The 19730-nt window shown below is 42.1% G+C and overlaps 1 protein-coding gene across 1 annotated transcript in view; it reads left to right on the top strand.

Annotated features, from left to right (window-relative positions):
* Positions 1 to 984: 984 nt before the first annotated feature.
* The window catches only part of Dkk2 (dickkopf WNT signaling pathway inhibitor 2), a 92320-nt gene continuing 73574 nt past the window's right edge, over positions 985 to 19730 (top strand). Inside the window, exon 1 of the mRNA XM_032896626.1 lies at positions 985 to 1951. Coding sequence (XP_032752517.1) covers positions 1730 to 1951 — 222 coding nt within the window. The 5' untranslated portion in view covers positions 985 to 1729. The remainder of the gene's footprint in view (positions 1952 to 19730) is intronic.

Here is a 19730-nt window from a genome sequence, read left to right as displayed (position 1 = left end):
CTCTGTGCCTCTGTGGAAGAGTGCAGGACTCTGAGCCTCAAAGATTGACCTGAGAGACTATTCAAGCCTGGCGGCGGGGTGGGGTGGGGAAGCGGGGCAGCTCTCAAGAGGCAGGACCAGAAGTTTCTGCCCACTTCGCCACCCATCCGGTTCCCCATTAGGCTTTTTATTCCTGCCTGGGATTTCCTCTTTGCAGTGGACGCTTTGGCATCCTAAAAGTGCCTCTTCAAGCCGCGAGGTCCCACACTCCCCTTCCTCACTCCTTGATTGGATAAATGTGTGCTACGTATGTGAGGGTGGGTGAGGAATGGGGGGGGGATCCAAGCTCTTCAACTGGGGAAAGACTGGTCCCCTATCCCCCCTCCTCCTCCTTCTTTGCTCCTCTTGCCCCCTTTCTGTAGTCCCTCTTCCTTTTGTTCTCTTGCCTCCCCCTTTGTTCATAGCCCCCATTCGAAGTGCAACCCCACGATGCATCTACTGTGGGGCAGCCTCGCACAGCACGTTAACCGAGAGGCACAGGCTAAAATCTAAGTAAGTTGTACACAATCCACGAAGCTAACTTAACTTACAAATGTTCTACAGGGCTTTTCCAGCTCTCCTAGCTGGAGGCTAGAGCCTGGTGGGAAAACTAAGAAGCGGTGATTAGTGGCAGTCGCCACAAACAGGGACAACTTTTCCTCTTCATTCCCTTCTGTTTCCAAACTCCCAACCACTCTCGGAGCTGTGATCAGCCAGGACGAGCTCCCCTCTTGTTCTTCTGGAGGTGAACCCCAAGTTTGGTTGCAGAGTGAAGGAGGGATGGGACGGTAGGAAAGGTGAGAAGCAGGAGAGACAGCCTCAGAAAGAGCGCCTTCTGGGGGTAGGGGAGGCGGGAACGTGGGGTGGAGGGGAGAAGCGTTTTCACTCTTTGTCACTCTTGAATTGGGGGCGGAGGAAAAACCCACTAAGGAAAGCTATAAAAAGCTAAGAGGGCGGGGGAGAGCAGCAAGAGAGCACTGGCCCTCCGCGCAGCGCATCACTGCTTCGCTGTCAGGGCTTGGTGGCCCCGTGTGAACCAAGGGACAACTTTTAACCGCACCAGTGGGAGCGCGCTTGCTGGGACCTCAGCTTGCCTCAGCTCTCCGGAGTCCGGCGGAGGGGGTGGGGGAGCTTCTTGATCACCAGTCACAAAGCCTGCGGACCTGGAAAAGAGGGACTTGAGTGGTGCAAAGTTTGAGAGCTAAAGCGCAGGGGAGGACAGAGGAGCAACCGAAGCCGGGGGAAACAAGAAAAAAGGAAGGAAGAAAAAAGAAAAAGAAGAAGTAGCTGGGGGGAGAACCCAGGAGCGGCTAAGAGGGAGGATTCCATCATCGCGGAAAATCGGGCGAAAGAGCAAAGGTGTTGCACACCAAGAGAAGCCGGCGGGGCGATCTGCAGGGCTGGGTCTAACAGCACCTTGGGTCACGCCTCCTTGGCGAGAAGGCGTCTGGCCTTTGATTGCTTCCAGGGACTGCAGAACTTCCTGCCCGCCAGAGGAGCGGGTCTCACTGGGGTCGCGCTTGCTCCAGGCTTGAGGCTTAAGACCGAGTTCTAAAGAGTCCCGAGTGTCTGATCCAGGAAGGGTTGGGGGAACTGTGTCTGTGAGGAGCCCACCAGCCCCATCGTGAGGGGCTGAGTCTCGGCGTCCTCACTCTCCTGGCTTTCACATCTTTCAGGGCTCCACCCAACTCCGGGAGCCCCTCACCCGGAGATGGCCGCGCTGATGCGGGTCAAGGATTCATCCCGCTGCCTTCTCCTACTGGCCGCGGTGCTGATGGTGGAGAGTTCACAGCTAAGCAGCTCGCGGGCCAAACTCAACTCCATCAAGTCCTCTCTAGGTGGGGAGACGCCTGCTCAGGCTGCCAATCGATCTGCGGGCATGAACCAAGGACTGGCTTTCGGCGGCAGTAAGAAGGGCAAAAGCCTGGGGCAGGTAGGAAACCTCCGCAAACACTCTCTTCAGCCAGGAGAGGTAGGGACCAGAGCTTGTGCCTCAACAGTTTGCCTTTGAGCCCTGCAAAAGTCAAAACCTTGCCCAAGCCAGGTGTGGCACTGTTTGGGAGGGGGTTGCTGAAGCTGGGTCTGCATAGGAGCCAGGACCTGGGTGTTTGGCTGGTCTCTGGGATGTTTGTGTACAGCGGGAGGTTTAGAGTTCTGTCTCATCTTTGGGTTGAGACACGGGTATGTTTTAAGATCTAGTGCGTTTCTTTGGCAAAGTGGCCAGAATGGTCCTTCCACCCGACATGAGGATGCTATGGATGTGAACAGAAGCTGATGACATAGCCACTGGGATGTGCTAGCCTTGATTCTAAGCGTTTACCTATTTAATCTTCACAACTCCGGAAGATAGGGCCTGCTGTTGTCTTCCAATGAAAAGTTTCTGTGTGATCCAAACTCATAAGTGGTATAAGTGACAGCGCGGGATGTCACAGTGCAGTGAGAATTTGGATCGCAGGCACCCAAAACATTTTACAGTGCTGAGAAGGGGCATCGCTCTCTTTCTCTTTGGCGCTATTTTTCTCTGCCTAACTCTTAGCACTGGTAGACTCACATCTCTCTGTCAAGTAGAACTGAGAATAAATCAATTGGCAGGAAGAAAATAATGAGGTGAGGATGACAATGTCTTAAGTGCCTGAAACACAGTAGGCATACCAAAGCCGGTTTTGAGAGAGGGCACTTCCCATGGGCGTCTTGCTGTCTGTCACACAGCGAGATAGATTGGTGGTCATTTACAAAGGGTTATGCAGACACCCAGAGGGAACTGAAGCGAAGCTCGCGCCCCGGCGCGCAGGCGCGCGCACACACAAACACACTGGGTACCAAGTGTGGTCGGTGCGCGGTGGCCAGAAGAGGGGGCTCTGTGGGCACTGGGAACCGCCACAGCTCCACCTTCCGCTTCTTTTGGGGGAAGCCTGTTTGCCAAAACAGCACATGCACCTTTCACACGTGTCAACCACAGGCGGAGTTGCACGTTCAACAGATGCGGGGTTTTCTGGTTCGCTCAGAGTTGAGGCTGCACCCGCTTTCAGCGCGCTGTCATCAGCTGCAGCTGCCCACAGCCCGGGAGGCAGAGGCAAGGCTGGCAGTGAAGGCTGGACAGCCAGGGAAGACTCCAGCCTGAGCCTGGTCCCCTACTGCCCTCTCATGGTCTGAGTGCCTGGTGTGTGTGTGTGTGTGTGTGTGTGTGTGTGTGTGTGTGTGTGTGTGTGTGTGTGTGTGCTCACGCGCTCGCGCACTGCTTTTGCATTATGAAAGTGCTTCCCAGTGTTTTGAAATCCCCCAAATGTCAGCTATTCTCTTAAAGGACTGCAAAGGCTTCAATCCCAGGACATTAAAAGAATTTAAGGAAAATAAGAAATGATACATATATGTACATGTGTACATACATACATACATACATGCATACATGAGTTTTGCATGTACTACCTCTCTTACACACCTCCACACTAACATAGCAACCTCTTACCATTTCTGTTTCCGGGGGAGACACCCAAACATTTTCAAGTGCAATTAATTTAACCTTCTCCTTGAGGTCCATCATGAGCTAGGGTCCTCGGCTGAAAGGACATTTACAGATTATCTACTGCAGAGCGCTCTCTTCTCATTTCACCTTCTTCTTTTTTTTTTTTTTTTTTTTGGTTTTTTTTTTTTTTTGGAGCTGGGACCGAACCCAGACCTTCTTCTTTTCAGAGAGCTATAGTTCTCCCAAGAACAGAAAATCACCAGTCTCTCCAGGCTCGTCTCTGTCTTATCCATGTATACATCCCTGGAGTTTCTGCAGCATGCCCTTACTTCTGACATCACTGAGGGCCCTTATTCCTAATGTTATTCTGTCAATCCACCAGTCACCCTAGCAGCCATGAGGGCCTTACAGAGTGAACTAAAGAACATCTCCAAATTTAACTCACCCTTAATATTTTGCTAACATACCTTTAGACAGATAGCTATAGGTTATCTTTGCTGTCCCTCGAAGCCCTCCTTAATTATGTGTGTATGTGTTTTTTAAGTTTGCAACCACTGCTTCAACCCATCAATTTAAATATGTAATTATTTATTTTGCAAGTAAGTTGAACTCATGATATGTTCACAGAGCTTAGCATACAAAATATATTTCATTATAGGTATTTAAGAATAATTAAGAGATTCTTAGAATATAGGTTCTCAAGAATCTAATACACTGGAATTAAGAGTAAGCAAAACAAACTGCCATGGTGAGCAGCGGGAAGATAGTCGCTATCTAGGAGGACTACACTGTATCTATTCTGTCTTCTCACTGGTGGTTTGGTTTAAAGCATATACTCTCATGAAAACAAGGTGGTTCATTGAAGATGAGAAATTAATTATTTGAACCCTTATTCTATCTTCTGTATCCCACTGGATAAATAATAATAATAATAATAATAATAATAATAATAATAATAATAATAATAATAAATAGATAAGTCTCCAAAAGTCTTACTTTTCACAAATGGGAGTAACTTAGGAAATCCACCCAAGCGAAATGATCCACTGCTGGTTTGCTTTTTTTAGAGAGCAAGAGGAGCAAGCGGCTAGCATGCTCAAAGGAGAGAGAGAGAGAGAGAGAGAGAGAGAGAGAGAGAGAGAGAGAGAGAGAGAGAGAGAGATCTAGAACAGCGGTGTTGGTACCCAGTTTTGCCCATCCTGTAGCAAATTTCAGTTGAGAAGACTGAAAGCAGTGCCCATTGATGGAAGCAGCTGTTTCTGGAGAACCACCCAAGGCTTAAGAAGTTTAGCTCTGTCCATCATCTTCCATTGTGACTGATGACATCGAAATATCTGTCCTTAAAGATACAGAGGGGGGAATCTCGAGGATATGACCGACCTCCCATCGAGAGATTTAGAAACATAGTCTTCAATCTTCCTTTTAGTAAACTGAAATTTAACACCCATCTATTTAAAACTTTCAGAATAGGGAGTCAAAATACAAATTTTATTGCTGTTACAGAATAAATTTTTGGAAGAAATTTAATTATCTGTTGGTTCACAAAAGTGAAAATAAGGCTAAGTAAGCTCCAGGGTTTCTCAGAATTGGTGCAGTTTAATTTCAGGAAAGGGAAGTGTTCTTAATTTATAGGTTCTTCCTGTTCTGTAGGGAAGGTGAGTACATTGTAAATTACTCCTCGAAAACACGCCCTTACATTTTCAGAAAGAGCGAGTGATCACTGAGAGAAAACACATTGCTGACCAGAGGTGTTGTAGGGGACTATTTTGGTTTATGGTGGAAACTGACATAGAAAATACTTAGGTTTCCTTTCAAAGACACCACGAAAACTTAGAGTGGGAACTGACAAAGAAAATCGAGAGTAGTATATACAGGTAGTTGGTATGAAATTAATTAGGAAAAAATGATTTTTTAATGAACTATTCTATTCTTTTAAGTTAACTTTCATTTCTGGTGTTGCTAATGGGTTTTTAAAAAATGTGCTTGCTGTATATGTGTACAGTACAAATCACAACTGATACATATCTGTAACATTTATGTATTTCAGTTCCTAAGGGGAGTATTTCACATGTTTGAAACCAAAAGTAATTTTAAATATTATCTTCGAAATCATGGGAATAAATACATATTTTTTTTTGCCGTCGCCCGATAGCGTCTCTAGAGATTTGCATATTGGATGTTGCGGGGCACCTTCCAAACAAACTTAGGAATATTCTAAAGCTATCAAACAATCATTTTCATCTTTATACTCCACAGTGTTTTGTGCATTAATGAAAAACCTTCTAGATTTGTGGACCTGAGATCACATTCATCTGTTCTCTGCATCACACTTGGTCTTTTAATTGCTGTGTTGAACTTGAAAGCAAGCTATACAAAGGCCAAGTACATCTAAAAAGTGATCGGTGACACTATTTGATCGGTGACAAATAGTTATATTTAAGATGCTGACGAGCTGCTTGGAGTCCCATCTGTGGAGAGGATCTCCAGCTAGTTTAATGCAACCCCGATTCTATAACTTTCTAATACAGTTTGGCTACTTGAAGGACAGTTCCTCAGAGGAAACCAAGTTCTGAGCAAAGCATTATTGAAACTCATTGAACTTGGAACTTGGGGGACTTCTTTTAGAGACCGCCGATATTGGTGGATTTCATTTTCTTTAATAAAAACGCTATATCCCCCTACAGCACCTCTGGTCGGCAATGTGTTTTCTCTCAGTGCTCGCTTTCTCTTTCGGAAAGCGTAAGATCACGTTTTCAAGAAGAAATTTACAATTTCTATCCGTACCTGTGAAAATTTCCCCAAAACACCAGGTGAAATGAATTACTCTGTCTTTTCTTTTTCTTTTTGTAGCCACTAGCCTTGCTTTCTAAAATTATTCAAGATTTATTTTAACCTTAGCCCAACTTCTCCCTGCTAGGACATAAATAACCGGCCAACACTTCTTGGATATCACAAAATGAGTGGGTCATTTTATAGTTAAGCTTTCGAAAAACAGTTGAGAATATTTGGAAACAATCTACAATTTATATTCTGTTGCTTTCCTGGTCGCTTCTACGGAGCAGACCACCGACACAAGCGGAAGCTTACTATGACTAGCAGGAGAAGCATTTTAATGATGCTCTAAGTATAAGTATCCATCATTTTATTTTTGTGCCAGACCAGAGAGAGCAAAAGGACAAGGTGGCTTAAATTCACTCCAGCTGTGACTCTGACTGAATGACGATTTTTTTTTATTATTATCATTCTCCTGGATACAAATTTCTACACTGCTCCCTCCTTCCCAAATCTATGTTTAAAGTTGCAACGATGTCATAGAAGGGTAATGCTATATTCCATTTTAGGGCACTATTTTCCCTGATTCTTTATGTATGTGACCATTTAAATTATATGTTAAAATCATCCCTGAAGTTCTAGAAGAGATTTATAGTAGCTAATATACTTATCATTTAAAGTCAGCCTGCAATTATTCTTTAATATAAAGGCAATGTCAAGGTGAATTACAATATTATTCCTCTCTGAAAATGTGTTACGTTGATTTGCCTTACTATATTCTAGGTACTTGTATTGGTGTATAAAAAGAGATAAACCATCACCTTATTTATCTGATCATTGATAAGATTTCTGCCATATACTGCCTGCATGAGTCCCTTAGTTGTTTTTATTAAAATTTTTTCATATATTTTAATTATATTCTTTTTCTTTCTCCAATTCCTGCAAGATTCTCCCAACTTCCTACCCAGAAACTTGGTGTTCTTTGTCTCTCTTTCTCAACGCTACCCTAAAACAATAGAGTCTGAAAATCCAAATGAACTGAAACAAAAAATCAGAAGTAATATTAGTAACGACCAAGAGATTTATTTCCCATTCTTTGTCATTGCATGTTAATTTTGCATAGGAAGATTTAAGATAGAATGCATAACAAACTTTAGCATTGCTATTTCAGGTAAGGAATCAGAATACTCTTTTTTTTTTTTCTATGTACTATGGCCAGAATCTGGGGAGGGCGTCATGTTTTCCCTAATTGTTCATTTTAGTACAAATCTAAGCCATTCTCTCAAACAACAAGGTCAGTTGATACAAAATTTGGGAAGGTCTTTCTTTTTTTTTTTTTTTTTTTTTTTTTTTTAAAAATAGGAACATCTGTCCACAGGATGAAAAGTCACCATCCAAATATTTAAAATAATGGCTTCTCAATGAGTGTCTCATGATGACAACTTTGGGTCACTGCCTTCTCTGGTTCCAAGTTAATAACAGGGAGGCCATGAACAGCACCAGTATCTAGTCAGAATCCTTCTTGAGAGTTAACGCTGTGAATTACTCTCTGGATAATGGTAAATTGAATCAGAGAGATCTTTAAGGCTGACAGTTTCAATCTGATATTAAAGTCACTGTACCATTAAGTAATTGGCTTGCACTGTACCAACCACTGAAAAGCAGATAATTTTTGTAAGATGTTAAAAATGGTTTGGATTCATCAGTGAACCACGAATTAGAAATATGAAAAGCAAATCAGGAAGATCCCATGAAAGCAGTGACATTTTAAGAGATCGCTAGCTAACTTGTTCCCGTAGTAAAATAATAGGACCGATATAAATCAGTTATTCCTTCAAATCTTTAGCAGCATCTAATTCAATTAATTTGTTGGTACATTATAATTTGGTGCACATAATAGTTTAAGTTCAAATAGCTCAAATCTACACATTAAACGGCTGTATATATAGGGTCAGGATAAAACAAAAATTTTAAAAATCAATGAGTGATTAATTACATTAAATGATTAGGTCAATCAGCATCTCAATGAGGGAAAGGTGGTAACTTTCAATATTTTGAGTTATTGTGTGGATAAGGTAAAGCATATATTCTTTCTCCTGGAGAGAAGAATAACTTATTATGACCTAATGTTTGATTTCCTTAAACAAGCGTGCAAGCACTTAGAGTACATGTTAAATGTTACTAAGTAGTACTATTGATTGACCATCCACCTTGTGTCAGACGTGACTCCTAGCCCTCCACTGCTCTACCTCTAATGGTCCTACAGACAGCTTGTGAAACTCGCCTTAATTCCCCTAGTTTTCTAAATAGTGAGGTATTTGGTATGTGAAGAAAACATGGGCTGGAGAGATGGTTCAGTAGTTAAGAGTCATTGGTGCGTTTCAGACCCTAGAGTTTTTTCCTAGGACCCAAATCAAGTAGTTCACATTTGGTTTCAGCATCAGTTACAGGGGTCTGGTGCCCTCTGCTGGCCTCTTTAAGTACCTGCATGCAGGTCTCACACACACACACACACACACACACACACACACACACACGCACAGATAGACACACACAGAGACAGAGATAGAGACAGAGAGACAGAGACGCACACACAGACACACACAGAGAGAGACAGAGAGACAGAGACACAGAGACACAGAGAGAGAGAGAGACAGAGACAGAGGACAGACACACACACACCCAGTGAGAGAGAGAGAGAGAGACAGAGAGAGAGAGAGACAGAGAGAGAGAGAGAGAGAGAGAGAGACAGAGACAGAGGACAGACACACACACACCCAGTGAGAGAGACAGAGAGAGAGAGACAGAGAGAGACAGAGAGAGAACACATCCACACACCTCTCGAATCTAATTACACAGTGGCGTCATCAGTAAAGTAGGATGTTCTTGGGATATTTTTCACGTGAACAGCATATCCTGCTACACACATGTCTCAGAATGTGAACACTTCCGTGAGACCAGGCCTCCTCCGTGGGGTGTCTGCTACAGTTTACTCTCATAGTTCAGAGGAACTGTCTGTATTTAGACTTTTTATTGCCTTTTAAAAATTCTTTGTCATTCTCTCTTCTAGCTGCTTGTTAGGCTATCAAATGGCCTTCCGGTTCTTTGGTTTTGAAGAGTAGCTCACCACTGCCCCGCTGGAAATCTTTGGAACTGTCATTCAATGTCTCTAGCTCTTTTAAATATGTAAAATTAACATCAAAATAACAACAACTTCCCAATAACAGTAATACCATGGATGGCAAGAATGAGAATCACACAGTCTAACATATAAGAAAAATCTTACAAGCACACCCTCTCAGTTTGCTGACATCACTCCCTCAGCCTGTACAGAAACATACATTATTGTGTCCATGTACCAAGGAATGGCCTGTTTAATCCTCCTTAGCAAGACAGGGAGAAGTGACTAGACCATATGATATGCCTGAAGCAGTCACAAACACACACAAGGCTGGGAATCGCAGAATAAGACCAGCTAAAGAACTCGGTACTGTTCCACATTTTTCTTTGAATGCTAGCATTAAAAGTGATGGTGTGTCACTGCCGTAGAAGGGAAGCTAGCACATTACTGGGTAACCGGAAAAATTAGGGAGTGAGTGCAGAAGCAAGAATAGTTCGGACTTCAAGGATACAATCGTAACAAATTGGGGTTTTAATACCCAAGACAATATTATTTGCTTAACCACAGGAACCAAAGTAATTGAGCGTACTCAGGCAGTCTGCTCCAAGAACATTAATCTGATGATGTTTAAAGTTAAGACAATTCCTCAAAAGCAGGACATTCAAATGCTTTTCAGAGTCCGGGCCTACATACTGTGCTCAGAATTCAGGATGCGGACACTGCTCTTTGCATATCAACTGTGTTTGAGATGCAGTGATAAACTGGAAATGCAGCATTTCCACCTTCCCCCCAGCTTTGACACTTCACCCTGAATTACGGTTTTATAATTCCCACACATTAGAAGCATTCTCATAATGTTGCGGATTAAGTCCATCTCACGGAAATGTGCAAATAAATTTCTTTTTAACAGGGTATGTGAGAAACAATGGTATCTGCTGATGGTATTTCTAGTCAGTTAAGAATGAAGTATAAGCTTTCATCCAAATGGGAAGACAGAGTGAATTTTCAGTTTCAAATCATCGGAAACTGCAGTCTTAGGCAAACAGTGGTTTCTCTTGCACACCCTTTAAAGAGGGCTTGACCTGAATTGTGGTGTTGTAATAAAACTTAAAGTCCTTGTTCCCCAGCACTCTGTGGCCCGTTGTTAACTTCGAACGCCCAAGTTTTCGCTCTCTCTCTAATTTTGGGCTGTTTCTGCTTTATTTATTTCCTCCTCGGATTACCTACTCTTGTCACCTACCTGCAAACATGGGCCCTTCTCCCATGCCCGTCTGCTTGTTTCTCTCAGACTCCTAATTTCAGTCAAGGATAGAGAGGATTTTCCCTTTTATATAGAGCCGTTTACTAAGAATGTAGGTGTCTCTCTTTAATATGATAAACCCCTCGAGTCCCATCTTTTCCACAACAGTTCTGGAAAGCATGCTAGAAACAACAGCAATCCTCAGTAACAAAACACAAACCATTCACATCTAACGTCAAACCGTCAGAACTCAGGCAAAAAAAAGGGCCTGGCTTTTTACAACTCTCAGAAAAACCTTTGGACTGATATAGGCTGTAAGACTCAAGCGTGACAGACCAGAGAGCCTCTCCTGTTCTATTCTGTCTCACCACCTCCTGGTGATGAAAGATATGTAGGTCCCTACCAAAGCAGGTATGGTTTTTGATTTGTTTGTTTGTTTGTTTGTTTTTAAATCTTTGCTATTTTGAAATCTTGGAACTTAAAGGATTTTTCACTCTGCTCTGTGGTGCATGTGGTATTAAAGCCTCTTATGTTTAGTTAAAATGAACACATAGTAACAATTTATGCTTATAAAGTGTTACATATTCTAAGTTGTACAATAATACTTTAAATAACTAACAGATTATTTATTCTACACAGCTTGAACTAGATAGTAAAGGATATATATATATATATATATATATATATATTTTGCTATAACCTTGCTATGCTCAATGTGAAGACGCTCTTACTCTCCTTTCGAACCACGTCTTAAGACTTAAAAAATGCTTGAATATTTGATAAGAAAACAAGATCATTCTTATCTGCATAATGGTTGTTAAGACTGACATCTTATCATCTACAAATTTAAATGCATCAAGAACTTATAAAGAGACTGAGCTAGTACCCAAGAGGCACATGGATACTGATTTAGTTTTACTTCTTCATCTTATATATTTGAGCCTATTCTCAAAAGAGAGCAATACTGCCCAGATAGGACCCGTGGTGGTAAAAGAATTCTCCCTAGGTCTTGGCTCCATCAACCCTAATATAAGCCCTCCAAATAACTCAAAGCCATGTTTTTCAGTAAACCCGATGTCAGCCGAGCTCTGTGTAAGAATTAAGTTCATTGTCTTGAATTGATTAAAGGGAAAAAAAACCCAATCGGAGATAAATTGTGCGTGGTTCTTTTAGCCGCTGGAAGTCTGTGCATGTTCAGATGTGTTATCAAAGATTACAGTGTCTCGATGACAACTGTATCCGTGGGCTTTAAACAAAATTAATGAAGGGAAGTGGCTGTGACTGTGTCGTCCTTGCTACTTTCCCAGGCCCGACACTTCAGTGATGTGATTATCGGGAAGCCTGGCTGAGGCTGCAGTGCATCTCGAAGGAGGGGAGGAAGATGGAACTACAGAGGCTGCAGATTGCTTGACCTTGGTCCAAGGCTCACTAGGATAGGGGCCAATGGCTTTAAGACTTTCCTGCCAGAGTCAGAAATGTATTTCACATTGTGATCGAGCATGGCCTTCTCCTGTCACGCTCCCCAGCAATGTTGTAAGCACAAATTCTATTATGATTGGCAACGGAGCACTTTCTAAAATTTCCGTCCCTTCCTTTTCTGCCCTGTTTTATCAGTATCTCTTTCTCCTTTTCCTTCTCCTCCTCCTCTTCCTCCCTCATCCACTTCCTTCAGAAATGCGAGTCATTATTACTTGAACTAGTGATTAAAACTCACAGTTTGAATAACGCTGAGCCAATGAACTATGAGCTGTGCTCAGCAGAGATCGCCGGCCCCATTCTTGGCAATCAGCATCATTTTCTGAAGATGTTCAGAATCCACAGTGCTGGTGTTAGGGACAAGGCCTTGTGAAGAGAGGCGTCCACCTGCGAACTTGTGCCACTCTCTGACTCTACCAGCTGTGGGCCCGGATCACTTCACTTCCTTTCTCACTACTATTAGAATTGTAAGCAAACGCTATGGGCCTTTTAAAGTTCCTGACATCTGTAAACCTCGCATCAGCATCCTTATCTCCACGCACACGTCATCGATATTATCAGACACTGTTAGGATGGTTAAAATGTCTACCTAGCCTAGCAGGTGAACCTGAGAGAAGATTAGATGCAGGCACAGCAGACAGAGTTAGTCATTTATGTTAGACCTTGAGGCAGTCGGTTAACACCCAGGGCCTTGTAACCAGTACATCGACAGTAATTGTCTGGGCACTTATATCATTAAAAACCGTTGAATTGAAAAAGTTAAGACCGTCTCATCTTAAATTTATAAATGTCAACTCCGAGTTAGACCATCAACCAACCCGAGTAACTTATGATTGTAAAAGCACGACTATAGTTTCCCTGTTGGTAGATTTACACGTTTGCTGTGGAAACAAAGTGCAAGAAGCAGGAGATTGAGACTGGAAAAATAGCTTCAGGTTTTTAATTTTTTATTATGGCCCGTTGGTTTTGGTTTTCTTGCATTTTCTTTTGAAACCTCAGTACTAGGATAATACTTCCGTGCTTCTGCCAAACACTTAGCTCTTCTTATGATTGTGTTCCGCAAGCGCATTTGCTCCCTGCCAATACAGTGCTCTGCCCATGGCTGTCAAGGAGACCTCCGTGCCTTTTCTTCCTGCCATACCTAAGACCTAAGATGTGCTCCCTGGGTGCTGTATTTTGGACCCATAATAGATCAAAAGGCTGAGGATGAATTAAATCTGGGAAATATTCCCAGTAAAGCCCAGCTTCATTATTGTGAAACAGCCATCAGCTAGGACAGAGGAAAAGCGGGTGGACAGAGAAGGGGGCGTTTTCCAAAGTTTTTGAGATTTATGTTCGTCTGTTATGGAGGAACTTTCTCTTCAGTAGCATAACTGACATAATCTCAGAGACATAGATACAATGGACACACATATGAGAATATCAGGGAAAAACTTATTCTCACAAAATCGTTATAGTTCTTTTAAAGGGCATGATTAATTTAAAGGCCTTGCCTTCAGCATGATTTTAGTGTCAAAGGGAAATGGAGCAGATCGTAAGGGGACAGGCATGGTGACAGTCGGCCGTTAGGCTCTGATCTTTCCAAGTCATTCCATTTTTCATCCCTCCTGTCCCCTGCTAACTAGTGATAACTCTGTGGACCCCAGAATCTTGCTTGGTTGGAATGGTATAGTATGCTGCCTTTATTGTTGATAAACATTTCCATGCACATTAAGTTTTTCCCATGACTTTTCATGGTGGTTCTTTTTTTTCTGTAAGTTAAAATTGCTCTTCAAAATAAGTAAACTGTTCTAACTTAGCTGACTCTCAGTATAATTTATGACCTCTGGTTTCCTTGTTAAATGAGAACATGTAATGACTTTTATATATGTGACTATTCTTCAATAAAATTAGGGAAACTTGATGGCTGTAATCTACTGAAAATCTATAAAATGAGACGCTCCAGTGGTACAAGTCAATGAAAGCCACACAGGCTGTTAGGCTCCATGTTTAGATCTGTAGACACAGGCCTATGCCTTTATTTACTCAGGAGGTATATGTGTTTGAACAGTTGAAAGATGATCTAAACCAAATATATTCAAACCAAAACATTATTTATTTCTCCAAAGCTTGCTTTGCATATTATACTCCTTACAAAATTCACGAGGGTCAATAGTCACCTAAATGTCCAGTCTAGAAACAGACTAGGAATTGTACCTTCTCTGATGAAGATTTCTCCATCTTGTCACTGACCATTTTGGCTGTGTTATTGTCATCCAGTTGCTGCCTAGATTCACAGGACATCATTGTCACTCTCCATAAAATAAAATCAGTGTCTTATGCTTCTGCAAGATGTCTTCCACGCTCTCTCTGAAGTGAGTTTTCTTAAAGTAAAAGTCTGATTAGCCCAGTTTCCATCATCCATCCCTTTCTAGAGCAGATGGTTATGCTCCCCTATTTAGTCCCTTAAATTACATGGCACATGAATAGGAGAACTGGAGTTAATAGTCAGGCAGGCTTGTGGCTGAGAATGTAGCTCAGTAGCTGAGTGCTTACCTTTTATACACAGTGTCCTGCAAAAGGTCCTGTGGATCAGTCCACACTACTGCAAAAATTAAACAAAAGAAAACGTAGACAGACAGTCTTGTTTGAGTCTCTACTGTTTCTCTCTACATTGGGCCACCTAGTATACATCGGAGGCCAGAGAAACCAGCCAAAGATCTTTTCTTGGATATACATGAAAATTCAGATGTAATTAAATTATTGGGGTGGATCAATCAACTTGTTAATTGCTTCCTTTTGAAGTGTATTAGACACCATGATCGCAGTTAACCAGCATTTATTAGACACATATGCTATGCTGGGTCCTTTGTATACGTAGTAATTCTAGACAATACGTAGTGTTCTAGACAATCTGTTGAAATGTTGAGTTTGAGCAGAGGCTCATAGGTCCATGTACTATAGCAGTGGGACTGGAGGACTTGATATGTTTTCATCAAGATTTCTAAGGAGGAACACTTACACTGAATCTTTTAGTCATCTTGCTCACTTCAATTATATAAAACAAAAGCTATTATTTTTCCATTATACATGAATGGCACAAGTCTAGATATTAACCACTGTGTAAAAACACCCTATCTTAACAGACAATGAAGCCATTTAAGTCTTGACAGACTGCGTTATGGATGCATCGATGGACAGTCGGAATGACCTGTAGGAATAAGGCTGTATCTAAAAACAGCCACTAAAACATCTGAATAATGTAAAGAAAGGAGATCTTCCTATTTTCCTAGTATTCCAGCAGGGGTTAAAGTTTTGATTATTTTCCTCTTTGTAAATCTCTTGTTGCTTCCCCAGAAAGTCTGATTCTAATTTTATAATTTACAAAACACCAAAGAAACATCAGCAGGAGGAGGCAGCTTACAAGGAATTAGAAATATGGGAGGAAATGACAAAGATGGAGTGTGGAATTGGCTGGGACCTCAGCATGGAGTCATGGGAGCCATGGAGAGCAAAGGGCCTGAGATCTCAGCACGGGGAAGCGCAGGGGCAGAACATGGGCGGAAACACAGTAGAGAACTGAACTCGATCAGAGACATGTTTAAAGCTCTGTCACAGATTTTAAAAGGCATATTCACACATCATATCCCTAGATCAATCACTGTGAAATTTCCTTCTTTTGAGGTTAGAATGTAGTAGACCCTTGCTCTGAGACTGGCTTCAGAAGTAACCCATATGTCTATTTCTCCTTGGCCCTAACCTGTGACTATAACCAATGCCATGCATATTGATTAGTGTGTCACATTCAAAATACTGGGCACCTGGTGGCTTTTGCTGTTTTCACAAACTCAGTGACCATATGCAGTGAGGATGCAAGAAAAAAAAAAGCCCTAAACAAAAGCAAACAAAAATCAGCATTGTTTCCTAAAACAATTCCAATACGACTCACAAGTTATTCTGGGTCAAGGCATTAGCATCCTGTAATCCTTTCAATGACAATTTATGTTAGCATGGAAACCTCAGTTGGATTTATAAAATCTTAAATTAAAAAAAGAAGAATCTCTAGTATTATCTTGTGAACCGGTCTCTGTTAGAAATCCTGGGGAGAGTTTTTATAAGATGCTTCCTACTTCTAAGAGAGTTCTGAGAGAGTCCCGATGTTCCAGTGTAGGCTAGAAATGCGCTCTCCACCCAAAGCCCACTCTTCCTGAAAGAAATGTCATGCAGAGGCCACACCCAGTCCAACTCCCTGGAGTCCAATCTGGATGACACAGGCCACTTCATGTGCAACTTGTTAGTTAAAACGCATGCCTTCGGACAGGAAAACAATGCCTGCACAAAGGTTTATTTTTATGCAAACACGTTAAAATTTCAGAGAAAATCTAAAATTGTTAACACTGTAAAAATGCCTTTGCAATGCTCGAACTAATACACAGCTTCCAACATACTTTGGGGAACCTCAGACACTTTCTTGCCCGCCTGTTGGCTCTGTTGGTATCTTCTCCAATGTGTTTTTAGAAAGAAATGTCTTTTAACGAGAAAAATCTTCCTGAAGTGACACTTCCGAGGAGTCCTAGCCGCCGCAGCTCCAGGGTATGTCAGTGTCTGTGGGTCGTTAAATGCTAAAGAGGTACATGTGCAGGTCTTAGGACACAATCACCCACTGATTGATTACAAATTGAATTGGCATACGCACTGTGCTTTTTCTTGTTAGGAAATATGAGCTTTCAACACCAAAGAGCAACTATATTTGATGGTCCAGGGCTTACAAAAACGAAGGACAAAAGAAAAAAGAAGAAGAAAATAAAAAATAAAAAATAATGTAGCTTAGCCACGCCAGTAATTCTATTTAGGAAAAAAAGCAAAAGTTCATTTCTGGGAAAGCCAAAGGCCTGGCTGGAGAGGATGCTTTGATGATGGGAGGAGGAAATTCTGGACATGTGAAGGTTACTTTAAATATCTTAAGAAAGTGCACGGCCAAAGCTGTGAGCAGAGGATTGACTTCAGATCCTGGTTATCAGGTTCCCTAAAGTGCCAATAGTAATCATTACAGTGGGCCAAGCCCAGGGATCTGAGTGATAGTCTGCAGCTAGCGTACATGAAAGGAGAAGGGAGAAACCACGGACAGCTGCTTGTGACACAAGCACACACAAATCAAATAGAATAAATGCGAACCATAGTAATTGTTTATCCATGCATAACGCAGCCTGGCATCAAATGTGGTTTCACTAGAAAGACCCCGTATATTTTTAGCAACACCCTCCATTGAGCACCAGTATTGTCAGATAGCTGAGATGTATGTGGTGTCTTTGTCTAGATGTTATCCGTGATTGATATTGGTGGGGTACCTACATTCTCCCAGGATTTTTCTTTAAATATGGATTAATCTCTCTGTATTTATCAGCTTCTGTGTGTCCTGCAAAGCACTCACTGTAGATCTGACTAAGGAGGAGTGAAAGGTATATTAAAAAGGGACCTTGTAGGTGACACAAAAGCTTAGGGTTTGCTGTCCTTGCTTCTCTGGAGACTCAACTTTCCGGACGGAATTACTATTTTTTTTCTGTTAAAATATAACCACTTTGTTTCTTATTTTTGTAAAAATGAGAACGATTATTTTCAACATATTGGAGCTTTCATTTGATTTAGAAATTTCAAGAGCTTCACAGAATTTTGCCTGTAAACATTAGAAATTACTGAAGCTCCTGTCTTGTCTCCCTGCAGACAATTCTAAACTGTATTTGTGTTCTAAGTCGCCATTAAAATTAGAATAAACAGGACAAAACTGGCCACAAAGACTAAGGGGAAAATACAATATTTTAAGCACAGTATAATTACTCATAGTTACTGGAAGGCAGATTATCAAATAGGGATATGCTGATGGTTTGTAGGAAATTAACCCTCAAATTCAAAGAAATATACTGTCCTAGGTGTTAGTGTCATGTGTGGTGAGAATGGTAATAAGTATAAGGATTCTAGAGTCCGGCTTGTCCGCACAGGAAGTGAAGGTGTGGGCCAAAAGTCTTGTTAAATGTCTGAAGAACTAGAGAAAAAAAGCGATTCCCTTCTGGTCTGATTGTTGCAAACCCAGCCCCAGGAACACAGAGCACGTCTGGAATGTGCACATGCTTAACACCTGGAATTTTCCAAGAGTAGGGTCATGCTTCATCCGTCACCAGAGTGAAAAGCCAAATGCCGATCTGAATGAGGACTTCTGAGGCAGTGTTTGCTGGAGCTCACAATATACTCTCCTTGTCATCTCTCAGACATAAGCCTTTAATCCTCTCTTCCTAAAATTGTTTATTTTAAAATGTGAGAAAGTTTAAGGGATGTCACAGCCGAGCTGTGAGCTTTCTCTTTAAAGATTCTCATCCTTCAAACCCATCTTCAGCAAGGAACTGGCATTTCATGTGCTCGGCAGATGGCGTCAGGCAGCGCTGGCCGGCCCTGGGGCGCAGCTGGGCGGATCTGGTACACAGGTGTCCTGATTTGGACCTTCTTGCGATTCTGACACCACACTTCCATGGGGAAGTATGGCCTGATGATGCTATTTTCCTGGGACAACAGCTTCACCTCCCTCACCAGAACAACTTGGACAGACCTAGGTGATGATGTAGCCTCTCTGACTTAGATGGAGCGTGGACAGAGGGTTTAGATGGTTTGGTCTTAAGACTCGGGGCCAAGTGTTTGGTTTTGATTTCCTAGTTTATATTCTGTCTTGTCCTTCGTGGCTGGCTAACCCTTTCACCTCTCAGAATTTAGGGTGCTTCTCAGAAGGGTGGTGCCGTCCAGCTGAGAGGAACAATACTGCAGGACTCAAACAAACAAGCCAGCCAACAGACAAAGCTAAAAATTGCACTGGAGTGGGTGGCTTTTGTAATCATGGGTGACCATTGAGCAAATGCATGCCCAAGTTGGGAAGCCTTCAGTGGTTTCAAATAAGGCTCATTTTTAAACGTGGAAAACAGGACAGGTTTGGTAAACACTTCATAGCATTTGACCAAAGCTACTGTGAAAGTAAAAGGTTTCATAAATAAGACAACAAAGAGACAGTCTCTGCTCCTTCTGCATAATCTTTTGCATAATCACTTCAGTCTCACCAAAACTATTTCCCAGTGCAGAGCCCAGATGTTTTTAAACTTTGGCTCCTTCCTTCTTTCTCTCTCTCTTTCTTTCTTTCTCTTTGTCTTTCTCTCTTTCCCCCTTTCCCCCTTTCTCTCTCTTCCTTCCTTCCTTTCTTCCTTTCTTCCTTCCTTCCTTCCTTCCTTCCTTCCTTCCTTCCTTCCTTCCTTTCTTTCTTTCTTTCTTTCTTTCTTTCTTTCTTTCTTTCTTTCTTTCTTTCTTTCCTTCTAAGTGAGTATGGCCAAGTAAGACAAAACACTCTGGAGATGCACAGGGGGTCGGGGGCAGTGGACCACAACCCAGGCGTGCAGACTGTGTTTATGTCCTACCTCTGTTTCTTCCTTTTTCACAAAAACACAGATTTCAAAAATACACTTAAACCTACCTATTTTTCATTCAGGTCTGCCACACAGAGTCAAGCGATCCTCCTTAAACTAACAGAGGCAGATAATCAGCTGCACTGGGAACAGAAAGGTTATCATCTATTAAGTGCTTGCTTCCTACCCTTGCCATCATGCTGTAAGGATCATTTCCTGCTGAGG

Source organism: Rattus rattus, chromosome 3 (assembly GCF_011064425.1).
Source record: "Rattus rattus isolate New Zealand chromosome 3, Rrattus_CSIRO_v1, whole genome shotgun sequence".
Classification (NCBI taxonomy): domain Eukaryota; kingdom Metazoa; phylum Chordata; class Mammalia; order Rodentia; family Muridae; genus Rattus; species Rattus rattus.
This window is presented reverse-complemented; position numbering and strand designations above follow the sequence as displayed.